Source organism: Phacochoerus africanus, chromosome X (genome assembly GCF_016906955.1).
Source record: "Phacochoerus africanus isolate WHEZ1 chromosome X, ROS_Pafr_v1, whole genome shotgun sequence".
NCBI lineage: Eukaryota > Metazoa > Chordata > Mammalia > Artiodactyla > Suidae > Phacochoerus > Phacochoerus africanus.
In genome coordinates this window covers 105719993-105733609 of record NC_062560.1, presented here as the reverse complement: position 1 = coordinate 105733609, position 13617 = coordinate 105719993, and the positions used below count along the sequence as shown (strand labels likewise).

Below are 13617 nucleotides of genomic sequence, written 5' to 3'. Positions count from 1 at the left end.
ACATCAAGCAGGGGAGAGAGACACTACCCTGTTGTTTTAAACTAAATCACAAATGCAATTTCTACTAGTGACAGTTACTCTAAGACAAGCTGCTTCCAATATTCCAAATGCAAATGAACTCAATAAACCCAAAATGTTCATTAATGGAGGAGTAGAGGTATGAGAAAATGTTACTGAAAATGTTAAATATTTTAAAAGAGATTTCTTTTATACTAGAAAAGTAATTTACTATTAAAAATTCAATGGCAACCAAACATAAAAGTGATAGAAAAATATCTTGCTATCTATTTCTTCAACTTTACCTTCATATACTGCTTGAAGATATCTGCAGCTGTATTCATCTCCACCACAGTATATACAATTAACTTACAAAATGCTGCAAGTAAATTTCTCCTTTTGTGCAGAGCTTCAATTTTACTGGCTTCATCCTCCTGCTGACCATCTGGGAAAAAAGTTCCAAATATTAAAGAAAAAACTGAATAAAATAAAAATTATTATCACTCAATATAAAAAAAGACCAGGGCATTTATTCCAATTGACAAAATTTTTGTGATGTCAAGTAATAATCGGAAGGCTGATGAACATGGAACAGGAACAAGTGGACTGAAGAAGAGGATTGATATTTAGTGAAGTCAGGCTAAGCTTGCCTAACACATTCATCTATTTCCATAATAGGATAGTTTGATGATAGACCTGTATATTCAATCTCTATTACTTAAGGCTCTTTCTTCCCTAGGGCCAGACAACCTAAGAAATTCTCCCATCCCTTCTAAAGATGACCCCACCCCACATCGAACCCAACTTCTATTGACAGATACTTCCTTTATATATATATTACAGATATTCAATCAGACTGGCCTAGAAACCATTCTGTCTTTTTAAGATAATTTCACATATTTCTGCTCTGATCCATTATGTGAGATCATGATACTCAGTTATCGAAGGGGCAAAATTATTTTGAAATTCATCATTGAGAAAACTGGACTACAGGCTCCTCCAAGTACTGTCGAAGGATTGTTTCTAATTACTTGAAACTGTGAATAAAATGTAATGAAGCCTTTTACATAAAAAGCTATGCGAAAAATTTTCCTCTTGAAAAATTTTACAAATGAAATTACTTTTTTATCAAAAACATTCTGTATAGGAGTTCCCATCGCAGAAACGAATCTGACTAGGAACCATGAGGTTGTGGATTCGATCCCTGACCTCACTCAGTGGGTTAAAGGATCCAGCGTTGCCATGAGCTGTGGTGTAGGTTGCAGACACGGCTTGGATCCTGCGTGGCTGTGGCTGAGGTGTAGGCTGGCAGCTGTAGCTGTGATCGGACCCCTAGCCTGGGAACCTCCATATGCGACAGGTAAGGCCCTAAAAAGCAAAAATATTGTATATAAAATAACAACTCTTTTATAACAAGTTTTTACCCTGTCTCTGAAAAGCCTCAATAATTGCTAATAAATTAAAACCAAATTTTGAGGATAGGAATTTAAGACAGACCATCTAAAAAGTTCTGTTATTACAATTACCTATTCCAGAAAGCCAAAGTGATCTGCTTAAAAACTTATACTGTTTATTTTTTAATGGTATATTGAACATATAAGCTAACTTTTTCCTTTATGACTGTGATTATAATGGATTTCTTGCTTTCTTTCCTTTTTGTCTTTTTAGGGCATCACCTGTGGCATATGGAAATTCCCAGGCTAGGCGTCGAAGTGGAGCTGCAGCTACTGGCCTACACCACAGCCACAGCAGTGTGGGATCCGAGCCCCATCGGCAACTTGCACCATAGCTCACAGCAATGTCAGATCCTTAACCCACTGAGCAAGGCCAGGGATCGAACCTGTATCCTCATGGATACTAGTCAGATTTGTTTCTGCTGAGCCATGACAGAACTCCTATAAGGGATATCTATACAGTATTATTTCCAATCATTGTTCAGTACTGCTCTCAGGAACTGGAGGTATAAAGACTTACTCCCCCCAAAAACTATATTACCCAGATATGAAGAATTTTTTTTGAGCCTGATTTATAGTTTTCTTCACTTCTTATCAAAAATTAGCCACCTTTTCTCCTGTGGGGATTAAGGAATGTTAGAGAAGTCCTAACACAATGGGCCTTTTCAAAGATGTCAGATGCCATTATTGTGTTGTCAGCGGCCCTAGGAACATTCCCTACTTTACTCTCCCCTTCGAATCTGATGTTGGTTAACAAATCAAATAGTCATGGGTCTATGGTACCAAAGGTTAGATGAGTATGAAAAACAATGGAAACTATCCTATGTTGCTGATGGGAGGATAAAAGACTAAAACTACTTTGGAGAATAATCTGACAACACTTGGTCAAGTTTAAGATGCATACAGACCCTATAATCTAACAATTCCATTCTTAGATATACAGGCACAATGGTGATATTGCAGGTTTGATTCCAGACTACCTCAATAAAGGGAATATCACAATGAGTCACATGAATTTTCTGGGGTCCCAGTTCATATAAAAGTTATGTTTACACTACACACTGTAGTCTAAGTGCAATAGCATTACATCTAAAAAAAAAAAGTACCTATCTTAAATAAAAAAAAAAAACTTCATTGCTAAAAAAATGGTAATCATCATCTAGGCTCTCATGAGAGTTGGAGTAATAACATCAAAGATTACTGATCACACGGGAGTTCCCATCGTGGCTCAGTGGTTAATGAATCCGACTAGGAACCATGAGGTTGCGGGTTCGATCCCTGCCCTTGCTCAGTGGGTTAACGATCCGGTGTTGCCGTGAGCTGTGGTGTAGGTGCAGACACAGCTCAGATCCTGCATTACTGTGGCTCTGGCATAGGCTGGTGGCTATAGCTCCAATTGGACCCCTAGCCTGTGGGAACCTCCATATGCTGTGGGAGCGGCCCTAGAAAAGGCAAAAAGACAAAAAAAAAAAAAAAAAGGATTACTGATCACAGTTCACCATGACAAATATAATGGAAAAGTTTGAAATGGTGCAACTACTACGAAAATGAGTGACATAGAAACATGAAATGAACACATGCTACTGGAAAAAAAGGCACCAAGAGACTTGCCTGATGCAGACTGTTACAAACCTTCGATTTGTAAAAACAAAACTAAAAAACTATGTCTATAAAGTACAATAAAAGGAGGTATGCTTGTACACTAGGAAAAGCACTTGCACATGCTCAAGGAGATAAGTATAAGAACATTTCTGTGGAGTTCCCGTTGTGGCACAATGGAAATGAATCTGACTAGGAACCATGAAGTTGCGGGTTTGATCCCTGGCCTCGCTCTGTGGGTTAAGGATCCGGCGTTGCTGTGAGCTGTAGTGTAGGTTGCAGACACGGCTCGGATCTGGTGTTGCTGTGGCTCTGGCGTAGGTCAGCAGCAACAGCTCTGATTAGACCCCTAGCCTGGGAACCTCCATATGCTGCAGTGCGGCCCTATAAAGACAAAAAAAAAAAAAAAATTCTGTAATACTATTTGTAATAGGTGACAAAAAAGGAAACAACCTGAATGTTCATCAATATGAAAATGGATAAAGTGTGGTTAATTCATATCACATAGTATTCAGCAATCAGGATGAATAAACTATAACCACATGCTGACACTGACAAATTTCAAAAATAATGTTAACTCAAAAAAGCAAGATGCAAAATAAAATGTTCAACATGATACCATTTATGTGGAAGCTAGAAGAGAAAATAAACTACATATTACTAAAAGATAAACAAATTCCTAGTAAAATAAAATTGAAATGCAAAAGCATGATAAACACCAAATTCAGGATAGCAGTTATCTCTAGGAAAAAAGAATACTGGAATTGTGGAAGTAAACAAACAAGGGCTTCTTGTGCATCCATGTTTTATTCTTTTAAAAAGCAAATCTGAAACAAATAGAGCAAACTTTGACAAATGCTGGTGGTTGGTATATACAAATGTGTTATATTTTATTCTTTTCCATAGAATTGGAACACATTCTTTTTATTTATTTATTTTGGCCATGCCCACTGTATGTGAAAGTTTCCAAACCAGGGATTGAAGATGTGCCACAGCAGTGACGACACCAGACCCCTAACCTGCTAGGCCACCAGGGAACTCCTACTAAAAGTATAAATAGAACAAAAATCCAGAGTTAAGACTGAGAAAAATTCCTGGAAGTTTCCAGAAAATTCAGAAGTACTGGAAAGCTTATTCTCATTTCTACTTCCTATGGTCTCAATTAAAGTCAAGGTAGTTCCCAACTAAGAATAGGGTTATGGACCCTAACTGATTTTGTATCAGTTTTACAATGTAACTAAGCTTTCCTATAAAAGCCTTAAAAATTCCCACTCTTTTTTTTTTTTTTTTTGGCCGCACCCATAGTATATGGACGTTCCCAGGCCAGGGATCAATCCCATGCCACAGTTGCAACCTGCGCCACAACTGCAGCAACACTTAACCCACTGCACCACCCAAGAACTTCCATAAAATCTCCTACTTATCTTTTAGGATTGATATTACATGTTAGTTTATTTCAAAGGTGTTTTGACTCCTACAGTCCAACCAGAACTTCCTCCACATGCCCACAAACCTTTGTACATGCCACTATTACTTATAAAATCACATTATAATCACTTGTTTTTAGATTAGTCTTTTTCACTTGAATTGAATTTTTTTAAGTGGCTGTATGAATGGCATTTGGAAGTTCCTGGGACAGGGACCAAATCCAAGCCACAAGCTGTGACCTACATTGAAGCAGCAGCAACACCAGATCCTTTAATCCACTGTGCCAGGACAGAGATCAAACCTGCACCTCTGCAGTGACCTGATCCTCTGCAGTCGAATTAACCTACTGTGCCACAGAGGGAACTCCCAAATTGTTTTTTGTTGTTGTTGTTGTTTTTTTGCCATTTCTTGGGCCACTCCCGCGGCATATGGAGGTTCCCAGGCTAGGGGCCTAATTGGAGCTGTAGCCGCCAGGCTACGCCAGAGCCACAGCAACGCAGAATCTGAGCCGCATCTGCAACCTACACCACAGCTCACGGCAACGCTGGATTCTTAACCCACTGAGCAAGGCCAGGGATCGAACCTGCAACCTCATGGTTCCCAGTCGGATTCATTAACCACTGTGCCATGACGGGAACTCCCTGAATGGAATTCTTAAAGAAAAAGACCATGTCTCATTTTTTCATATTCATAATAGCATCTCATACACTGCCTAACCAATAAATTTCAAATGAATGTTAAAGTGTAATCAAACAAGTATCTGAAAGTGAATGGTGGAAAATTCTAAATAGATAAATGTTAGTACATGAATTTTGACATCTATTTTGGCTACTTTTAAGTTTCTCGATTCTTTTCTGGTTAAAGTTTTTAATACTTGAGAACAAAGCTCTTTACTGATAAATAAGCTACAAGTCATGTCTGTAATTATATATAGTCATGACTCTGCTTTGTAGGAACATGTCAGTTTATGTATGGACATACTCATATTGATGTTATATTATCCTTCAAGTTTAACTTCAGATTGAAAACAAATCCAGAAAGAAGTCACCAAATACTGTCTATTTTTCCATAATTTATTGTTTAAGTAAGGCATCTGTGTATGCAATTAGGATGCAAAGAGTAACTTAACACTAGGCAAGCTTGGTTTGATTATTTACCTGTGAACATTCCATACTGCTCCAGACTTTTACAGAGAAATCATGGTATAAAAGTATACAGCAGGGAGTTCCCTTCGTGGCTTAGTGGTTAACAAACCCAACTAGGATCCATGAGGACATGGGTTCGATCCCTGGCCTCAGTAGGTTAGGGATCCGGCATTGCCATAAGCTGTATGGTGTGGGTCGCAGACGTGGCTCAGATCCCGCGTGGCTGTGGCGTAGGCTGGCAGCTGTAGCTCTGGTTTTACTCTTAGCCTGGGAACTTCCATATGCCCCAGGTGTGGCCAAAAAAGCAAAAAAAAAAAGGAGGAGTTCCCGTCATGGTGCAGTGGTTAACGAACCCGACTAGGAACCATGAGGTTGCGGGTTCGATCCCTGGCCTTGCTCAATGGGTTAACGATCCGGCGTTGCCGTGAGCTGTGGTGTAGGTTGCAGACGCGGCTTAGATCCCGAGTTGCTATGGCTGTGGCATAGGCCGGCGGCTACAGCTCTGATTCGACCCCTAGCCTGGGAACCTTCATATGCCGCAGGAGCGGCCCTAGAAAAGGCAAAAAGACAAAAAAAAAAAAAAAAGAATAGTATGCAACAAAAAGTTCATTTAAATAAACACTTTATTCTGCTCTAATTACCTAAATACTGGTATTACGAATGATCAGGAGAAAGGGAAGTAAATTTTATTGAGTACCTACCTACTACATGCCTTGTCACTGTACACATCACTTTGCTCAGTTTAACTCATACAGTTCTGTAAAGTAGCTACAAATTAGAAAAACAAGCTCACAGCTAGTAGGAAACAGATTTGATTCCAAAGCCCATGCTCTGTGACAATGCCAGAAAGAAGACAACAAATACTTTACAATGTTATAAGATATGAACATAAATTGCACTGGAAAACATATCTGTGTTTTATGTTTTAAGAATAAAATATCAAACTAGTGTAGGAGTTCCCATCGTGGTGCAGTGGTTAACGAATCCGACTAGGAACTATGAGGTTGTGGGTTCAATCCCTGGCCTCGCTCAGTGGGTTAAGGATCCTGCATTGCCGTGAGCTGTGGTGCAGGTCACAGATGTGGCTTGGATCTGGCATTTCTGTGTCTCTGGCGTAGGCGGGCAGCTACAGCTCTAACTAGACCTCTAGCCTGGGACTCTCCATATGCCGCAGGTGCGGCCCTAAAAAGGACAAAAGACAAAAATAAACAAACTTTTGAAATTTAAAAAATAAAATATCAAACTAGTGTAATACTTTACATAGTTATTATTTAAATTTGATTTTATGGTAGATACACAGGTTAACAAAAAGACGGCAATAAAATTACCTGCACTATTATTATCATCATCCTGTTCAATGAAGACATGATCCAGAATAAAGCTGAGCAACTCAGACTGCAATGAAGAATCAGGGGTGTAAACTAATGGCTCTAACATGTCACGTCCTCCTGACATAATTTGATGGCTGAAGATCATCAAAATATCACATAGTATAGTGAAGGCCTATTTAGGGGGGGAAAAAAAGGGATAGCATGCCATAAACCAAAGTTTCTCACCAAGTGCCACAACTTAAGTAACTTACATATTTAACATGGAAACAAAATCAAACTTTCTGTATTTGAAACTTTTAAGAAAAAACAATGTCCAGTATTTTCCTAAGATCTTAAGGGTAAAAAGTGTAATTTCTGTAACGATAACTACTGATATTTGCATCATGATTTACTAATAACTGCAAGATAATTTTACAAATATTCCTTTTTATTTTCTGCAACTTCAAGTGATTTGTGCAATATGTTAACATCATTAAAACATGCAATCAGGATTCAGTCTCAGGTTTTTTGACTCCAAATCCCAAACTTTACACTGTAACACAATGTCTCATGGTATACATTCTCAAATATGAAATAATGTATAAAGCTGGTACCATTTTTTTCTTCTATGGAAGAAAACTTTACCAAGAAGATGAATATCTCCTAGAAGATATCTTAGAAGAGAGATCATAAAATTTATGGTACTTTTTAAGCATTCTCATTGTCAATATGTGTGGTGATTAAAAAGAAAAAGCATTACCAAGTGTGGGTCTATTTACTAATCATTAAGCAAATCTGATAGTATAATAAACATAAGGCTGAGTTTTATCTTGAGGAGTTTTACAAACACTCTGCCAGGAGTTTATTAAATAGAGTCAAACACTGGTAAAAGTAGTCAGAAGATAACTGGAAAAAATTATCTTTTGGGGAGGGGGTAAAGAAAATAAAATTTGGGGGTCACAAAGTCAACAGAAAATTACATTTAATGTTAAGACAGATTATAATATAGAACACAAAACAGACCTTAATAACTGCTTTGACTTTTTGAGACTAACCACATTTATTTTTTTTCTCTTTACGTTTTTATCTCCTTTTGGTCTCTTCCTCTCATTTTATTACTACAGTAATAATACATACCTATCAGGAAATTTAAGTTTACAAAAGCTTTTGCAACATACACACTAAGGATACACGGTGATAAGCATGGTGACATTTACTAATTAGGTGAACCGGCAGGTCTTGTGAGCAGACCAGGACATTTTCCTGGAAGCTGTTAGAAAGACTAATACAAAAGCTACTTAAAGACCAAATAATTAATCCCCAAGGCCTGAACTACAGATTATATATAAAGGACATTACACAGGATAACCTATAAGAGTTACCTGTTAACACTGTAAGAAATAAGGAATATTAAGCCGAATATTTTGGTGGCCTATGAAAATATATCAAAGTAATACTTGATGTATTAAGTTTGGATCAGTGTACATACTTCATTAAATCCTATTCTAAGACTTTAAACTCATTTTATTACATTCAGAAATTTTGTCCCTTTTATCTGAAATGGCAAAGAAGAAATTAAAAGTTCTAAGTCCTTTATTGTTACAATTCAAAACTACATACTCAAAACTGGAGAAAATTCAGCAACACTGTAATTACAGCAATATACTTTATTCTTTTGAAAGAAAAATGAATTCAATAATTGGATCTTGACCATTCTAATATCTTATTATGTAATAATTTACATTATATAAATTACTATATGCCCAATCTCTTAGTATGGGAGAGACTAAAAGAAGTTGGAAATGATAAGAAAAAAGATACTAACTCAGGTATTGAATGTACACAAAAATTTTAACTATGAAAATGCAAATGTATCCCATTAAAATTAAGTTTGATATTCTTAAATGAAATAAAGACAAGTGACAAACAAAAAGATTGACTGCTTTCTTTTCTTGGTAGCTTGAAGAAATAATACACTCTAAAATGAAATAAACAGTACTGAACAGAACACAAGCTGCTAAAAAGAGTACTTAATATGACTACTGGGCTCTACCCCAATATACAAAAGCTAAGCAGGACAGGAGTTCCTGCTGTGGCACAGTGGGTTAAGAATCTGACTGTAGCAGGGTTGCTATGGAGGTGCAGGTTTGAACCCGGGCCTGGGTTGCTATGGAGGTGCAGGTTTGATCCCGGGCCTGGGAACTTCTATATGCCCTAGGTGTAGTAATAAAATTAAAATATTAAATTTCATTTTAAAAAGTTAACCAAGATAAAAATGGTCCCCCCCCAAAAAAAACCCTTGAAATTGCAATCATTTTTTACTGTATCAGTATTAATATTTCTTATAAAAATGATTATGAAAACAACTTGCCCACAGAAGCATTTCAAAAGTATGTATCCAAAAAAGCTTAATCCTCTATTAGGAAATTAGAACTGAATAGGATCTTGGTCCCAGGATCAGAATTCATTTTACAGATGGGAAAACTACCTATGGCACCAGTTAACAATGTACTTTCAGAATGAGAAGGCTGGCAGTAATGGAATCAAGAGGGCATATGGTGTGGGAGGTAATACTTTGAAGACAGGGAAGTGGTTAAAATTTTTATTTCAAAGTGTACATAAAAAAAAAACTTACACAATCAGGACAGGCAGCATCTGATAATACTCTCGAAGATAACAAAACTGAATGGACTTTTCCTCCCTGAGGCATACTTGTTATATTTGTTGCTTCCAGAATAACTTACTAATTGCATATACCTACTTGGTATACATGGATCTGTTTACCAAGAGTGGCATAAAGAAACAATAACATAGAATAACTGCAATATGAGGGTAATTTATAATGCTCCATATGGAATTAATGTTAATGGAGAGATTTAAATTATTTCTAGTTTGCTCAATTTCAGTATAACTTAAATTTTCTGTATTAGTTCAGATTTTTGTTCAGGGTGGCAAACAAAAGACTGCTATCTATAGTAATTACCTGTTCCTTAACAGTAGTATTCACGTTGGTCAGGTAATGCTGACATATCTGACAGAATACCCTCATCTGTTTCTTTAAACGCAGCAAGTCCTCCTTGAAAAAATTTAACATGAACATTTAAATATACTGTATTAAAAACACATTTCATATTATTTAAGGTATTTTAAATTATATAAAACAGCACCATATATTTAACTATGCTAACTCTCCATGTATTAGATTTAAATTCTTCTTTATTATTTATCAGAAAGGAAAACAAAACCATTTTTATTTAAAATCTCAACAAATTGGTGCCTTAAAAATATCAACTATGGGAGTTCCCACTGTGGCTCAGCAGGTTAAGAACCCAATTAAAATCCATGAGAACTCTGGTTTGATCCCTGGCCTCGCTCAGTGGGTCAAGGTCCATAAGCTGCAGATGCGACTCAGATCTGGCATTGCTGAGGCTGTGGTGTAGGCCAGCAGCTACAGCTCCAATTTTGATACGTAGCCCAGGAACTTCCATATGTAGCAGGGGCAGCCCTTCCAAAAAAAAACAAAGAAAAATATCAAGTGTATTAATGAATAAACACCCTAAGTGATTTGGATCCTTTAAAATGAGTAAACTAGAGTTCCCGTAGTGACTCAGTGGTAATGAACCCAACTGGTATCCATGAGGATGCCAGTTCAATCCCTGGCCCTGCTCAATGGATTAAGGATCCGGTATTGTTGTGAGCTTTAGTGTAGGGTCGCAGACGAGGCTCGGATCTGGCATTGCTATGGCTGTTGCATAGGCCAGCAGCTGTAGCTCCAATTCGACCCCCAGCCTGGGAACTTCCACGTGCCATGGTCATGGCCCTTATTAAAACAAAAGGGGTGGGAGGAGGAGAGAAAAAACTTACATGACTAAATATAGTTATCCATAAAAAGCCCCTACCTCAGATTTATGTTCCATCCTCACTTTGTAATTTGAAGGGTTGCCTACTAATGAATGGAATAAATTAATTGATAAAAAGGGACAGTATCTTTCATTTTTCATTTGTAGGATATTGATTATACTTTTTAAAAACAGAGAGGGACCAAAAAAAATAATTCTGTGGTATTACTCCACTTAAGAAAATAATTTGTTTCATAAACCTACACTTAAAAAATGAATCTTGTTCTTATATATTTTTCTAAATATTTACCAGCTAATTTAAAACAGAAAACTATTCTATAAAGATCATCCACACTAATTTATTTATGGCATAACCATCTCCTGATAGATGCCAAATGGGAGAACATCAGAGAGAAATGAGAGAAAATATACATATTTGGTATATGTAATAGATAAGTTAAATAAAAACAGATATAATTTGGAGATGGGTCTGGTGAAGAAAGCAAAGCTTTAGCATGCTTTTGTATGTAATAACCTTCATTTTTACCTTTTTTCCTCTACTAAAAGTATTACCTTTTTTCCCCATGTTAATTCATTATTTTTGTCTTTTTAGGGCCGTACCCACAGCATATGGAGGTTCCCAGGCTAAGGGTTGAATCAGAGCTGCAGTCGCCAGCCTATACCATAGCCACAGCAACACAGGATCCAAGCCACATCTGCAATCTACAGCATAGCTCATGGCAATGCTGGATTGTGGCAACCCACTGAGCAAGGCCAGGGATCGAACCTGCGCCCTCATGGTTACTGCTCAGATTCGTTTCCACTGAGCCACAATGGGAACTCCCACCCCATGTTAATTTTTAACTAAATGCTTTTTATTTAGGGGGGTAATCATATTTGCTAATACAGTCATTGTTGCTACTACAAGCTTGATATTGAGTTAAATCAACTTTTGGGGTGTTTGGCAAAAAGTCAACTATTTTAACAACAGTACTACACTGCTTTTTTAAGGGGTAAATATCCACTTGGTAGATATAATAGCATCTTGCAATTAAAAACCTCAAAAAAATTCTAAGACTATTCTGTGATTTTATCAAAACAAACTTATTGTCAAGAGGTCATTTTTGTTGTTGTTGTTTTCTGTTTTTTTTGCCTTTTTTAGGGCTGCACTTGCGGCATATCAGCATATGGAAGTTCCCAGGCTAGGGCTCAAATCAGAGCCGCATCTGCGACCTACACCACAGCTCGCAGCAACGCCAGATCCTTAACCCACTGAGTGGGGCCAGGGATTAAACCTCCGTCCTTAATGGATACTAATCAGGTTTCCGCTGAGTCACAATGGGAACTACAAGAGGATCTTTTTTGAGGAAAATAACTGTGAACAACTAATCCTGTAACTTACAGAAATTACTTAATATTTATAAAAACATGCCCAACCCAAATAATATTTAAGGCAAAAACTACCACAAGTAAGATGTTTAAGTTTCTAATTTATAAATGAAAATGGCAATACTGTTTAGTTCAATTACTAAACACATCAAAGATTACCATTACAGACAAAATTTTGAAACTCCTATGACCTAGTATCTAGTACATTATACTCAACCAGAAAATCATTTTTATCATGAGTTTGGAACATGAGTAGAGAGATTCTGAGTACAAAATAAGGTGATCCCAACAATACCAAAGCATAAGATCTAGGACCAGGTGGCTTGTATCATTAATTTATATAACCCATTAGCCATAACTGCATGTTTCAAAGGCTAATAGCCTTGATTTACAAAATCTTTAGTTCTATATGTACTCAGCACTTTTGAGAATATGTAAATCCATAAATTAGGCCATTTTCATATTTATTTATTTATTTATTTTGCTTTTTTAGGGCTGCACCCACGGCATATGGAGGTTCCCAGGCTAGGGGTCAAATCAGAGCTATAGCTGCTGACCTATGTCACAGCCACAGCAACACCAGATTCGAACCGCATCTGCGACCTACACCACAGCTCACGGCAATGCCCAATCCTTAACCCACTGAGCGAGGCCAGGGATCGAACCTGCAACCTCATGGATCCTAGTTGTATTCATTTCCGCTGCACCGCAAAGGGAACTCCATAATTATGCCACTTTCGAATGTGATTTTTTTCAACTTAAAATTACACCCAAAACAAAACATACTATTCTTTCACTGAATATACATCAAACTACAAATAACTATTTTTAAAGTACACATGCCTAAATAGTATATTAGAAATAACAAAGGCTTTACTGAAATAATTTGTCTTATAAAATGTTTAAGTTTGCTGAAAACAATATTTAGTAAAGATGCCACTGAACCACCACAAACCTTTGTAGAGCTGCTTTCAGTTATCTTTGCAAGCTGCCAAAGGATTACATAGTGAGTACACTGCAGTGCGTGAATAACAATCTGTAAAAAGAATCAGGAGAACAGAGTTAAAATTAAGTCACGAGTCTTCATTCTCAAAGTTAACTATGTAACTTGTAAATAAATAAAAACCTGCTCAGGCATGTCTCCATTTTCAATTCCGGTTTTCAATAGTTTGTAATTACAAGCAAACAAATCCCACTTTGAAAGATCATGGGCACTGTAAAAAAGAATTAAATTATATTAAGAAGTTAAGCTTTATCACATTTGGTTTTGGACTTGAGTGTTTCTGTTGTGGCTCAGTAGTAACGAACCCAACTAGTATCCATGAGAACGCAAATTCAATCCCTGGCCTCACTCAGTGGGTTAAGGATCTGGCACTGCCACGAGCTATGGTATAGGTCACAGACACGGCTTGATCCCACATTGCTGTGGCTATGATGTAGGCTGGCAGCTGCAGCT

General features: G+C 37.1%; 1 protein-coding gene across 8 annotated transcripts in view; it reads right to left on the bottom strand.

The window, feature by feature from the left end:
- STAG2 (stromal antigen 2) overlaps positions 1 to 13617 on the bottom strand; it is a 138897-nt gene that overhangs the window by 27640 nt on the left and 97640 nt on the right. For all 8 annotated transcript variants that reach the window (XM_047765856.1, XM_047765852.1, XM_047765857.1 and 5 more), the window contains exons 21-25: positions 13288 to 13375; positions 13117 to 13197; positions 9917 to 10009; positions 6952 to 7126; positions 303 to 442 (exon numbers count right to left, since the gene is read on the bottom strand). In XM_047765856.1, coding sequence (XP_047621812.1) covers positions 303 to 442; positions 6952 to 7126; positions 9917 to 10009; positions 13117 to 13197; positions 13288 to 13375 — 577 coding nt within the window. The remainder of the gene's footprint in view (positions 1 to 302; positions 443 to 6951; positions 7127 to 9916; positions 10010 to 13116; positions 13198 to 13287; positions 13376 to 13617) is intronic.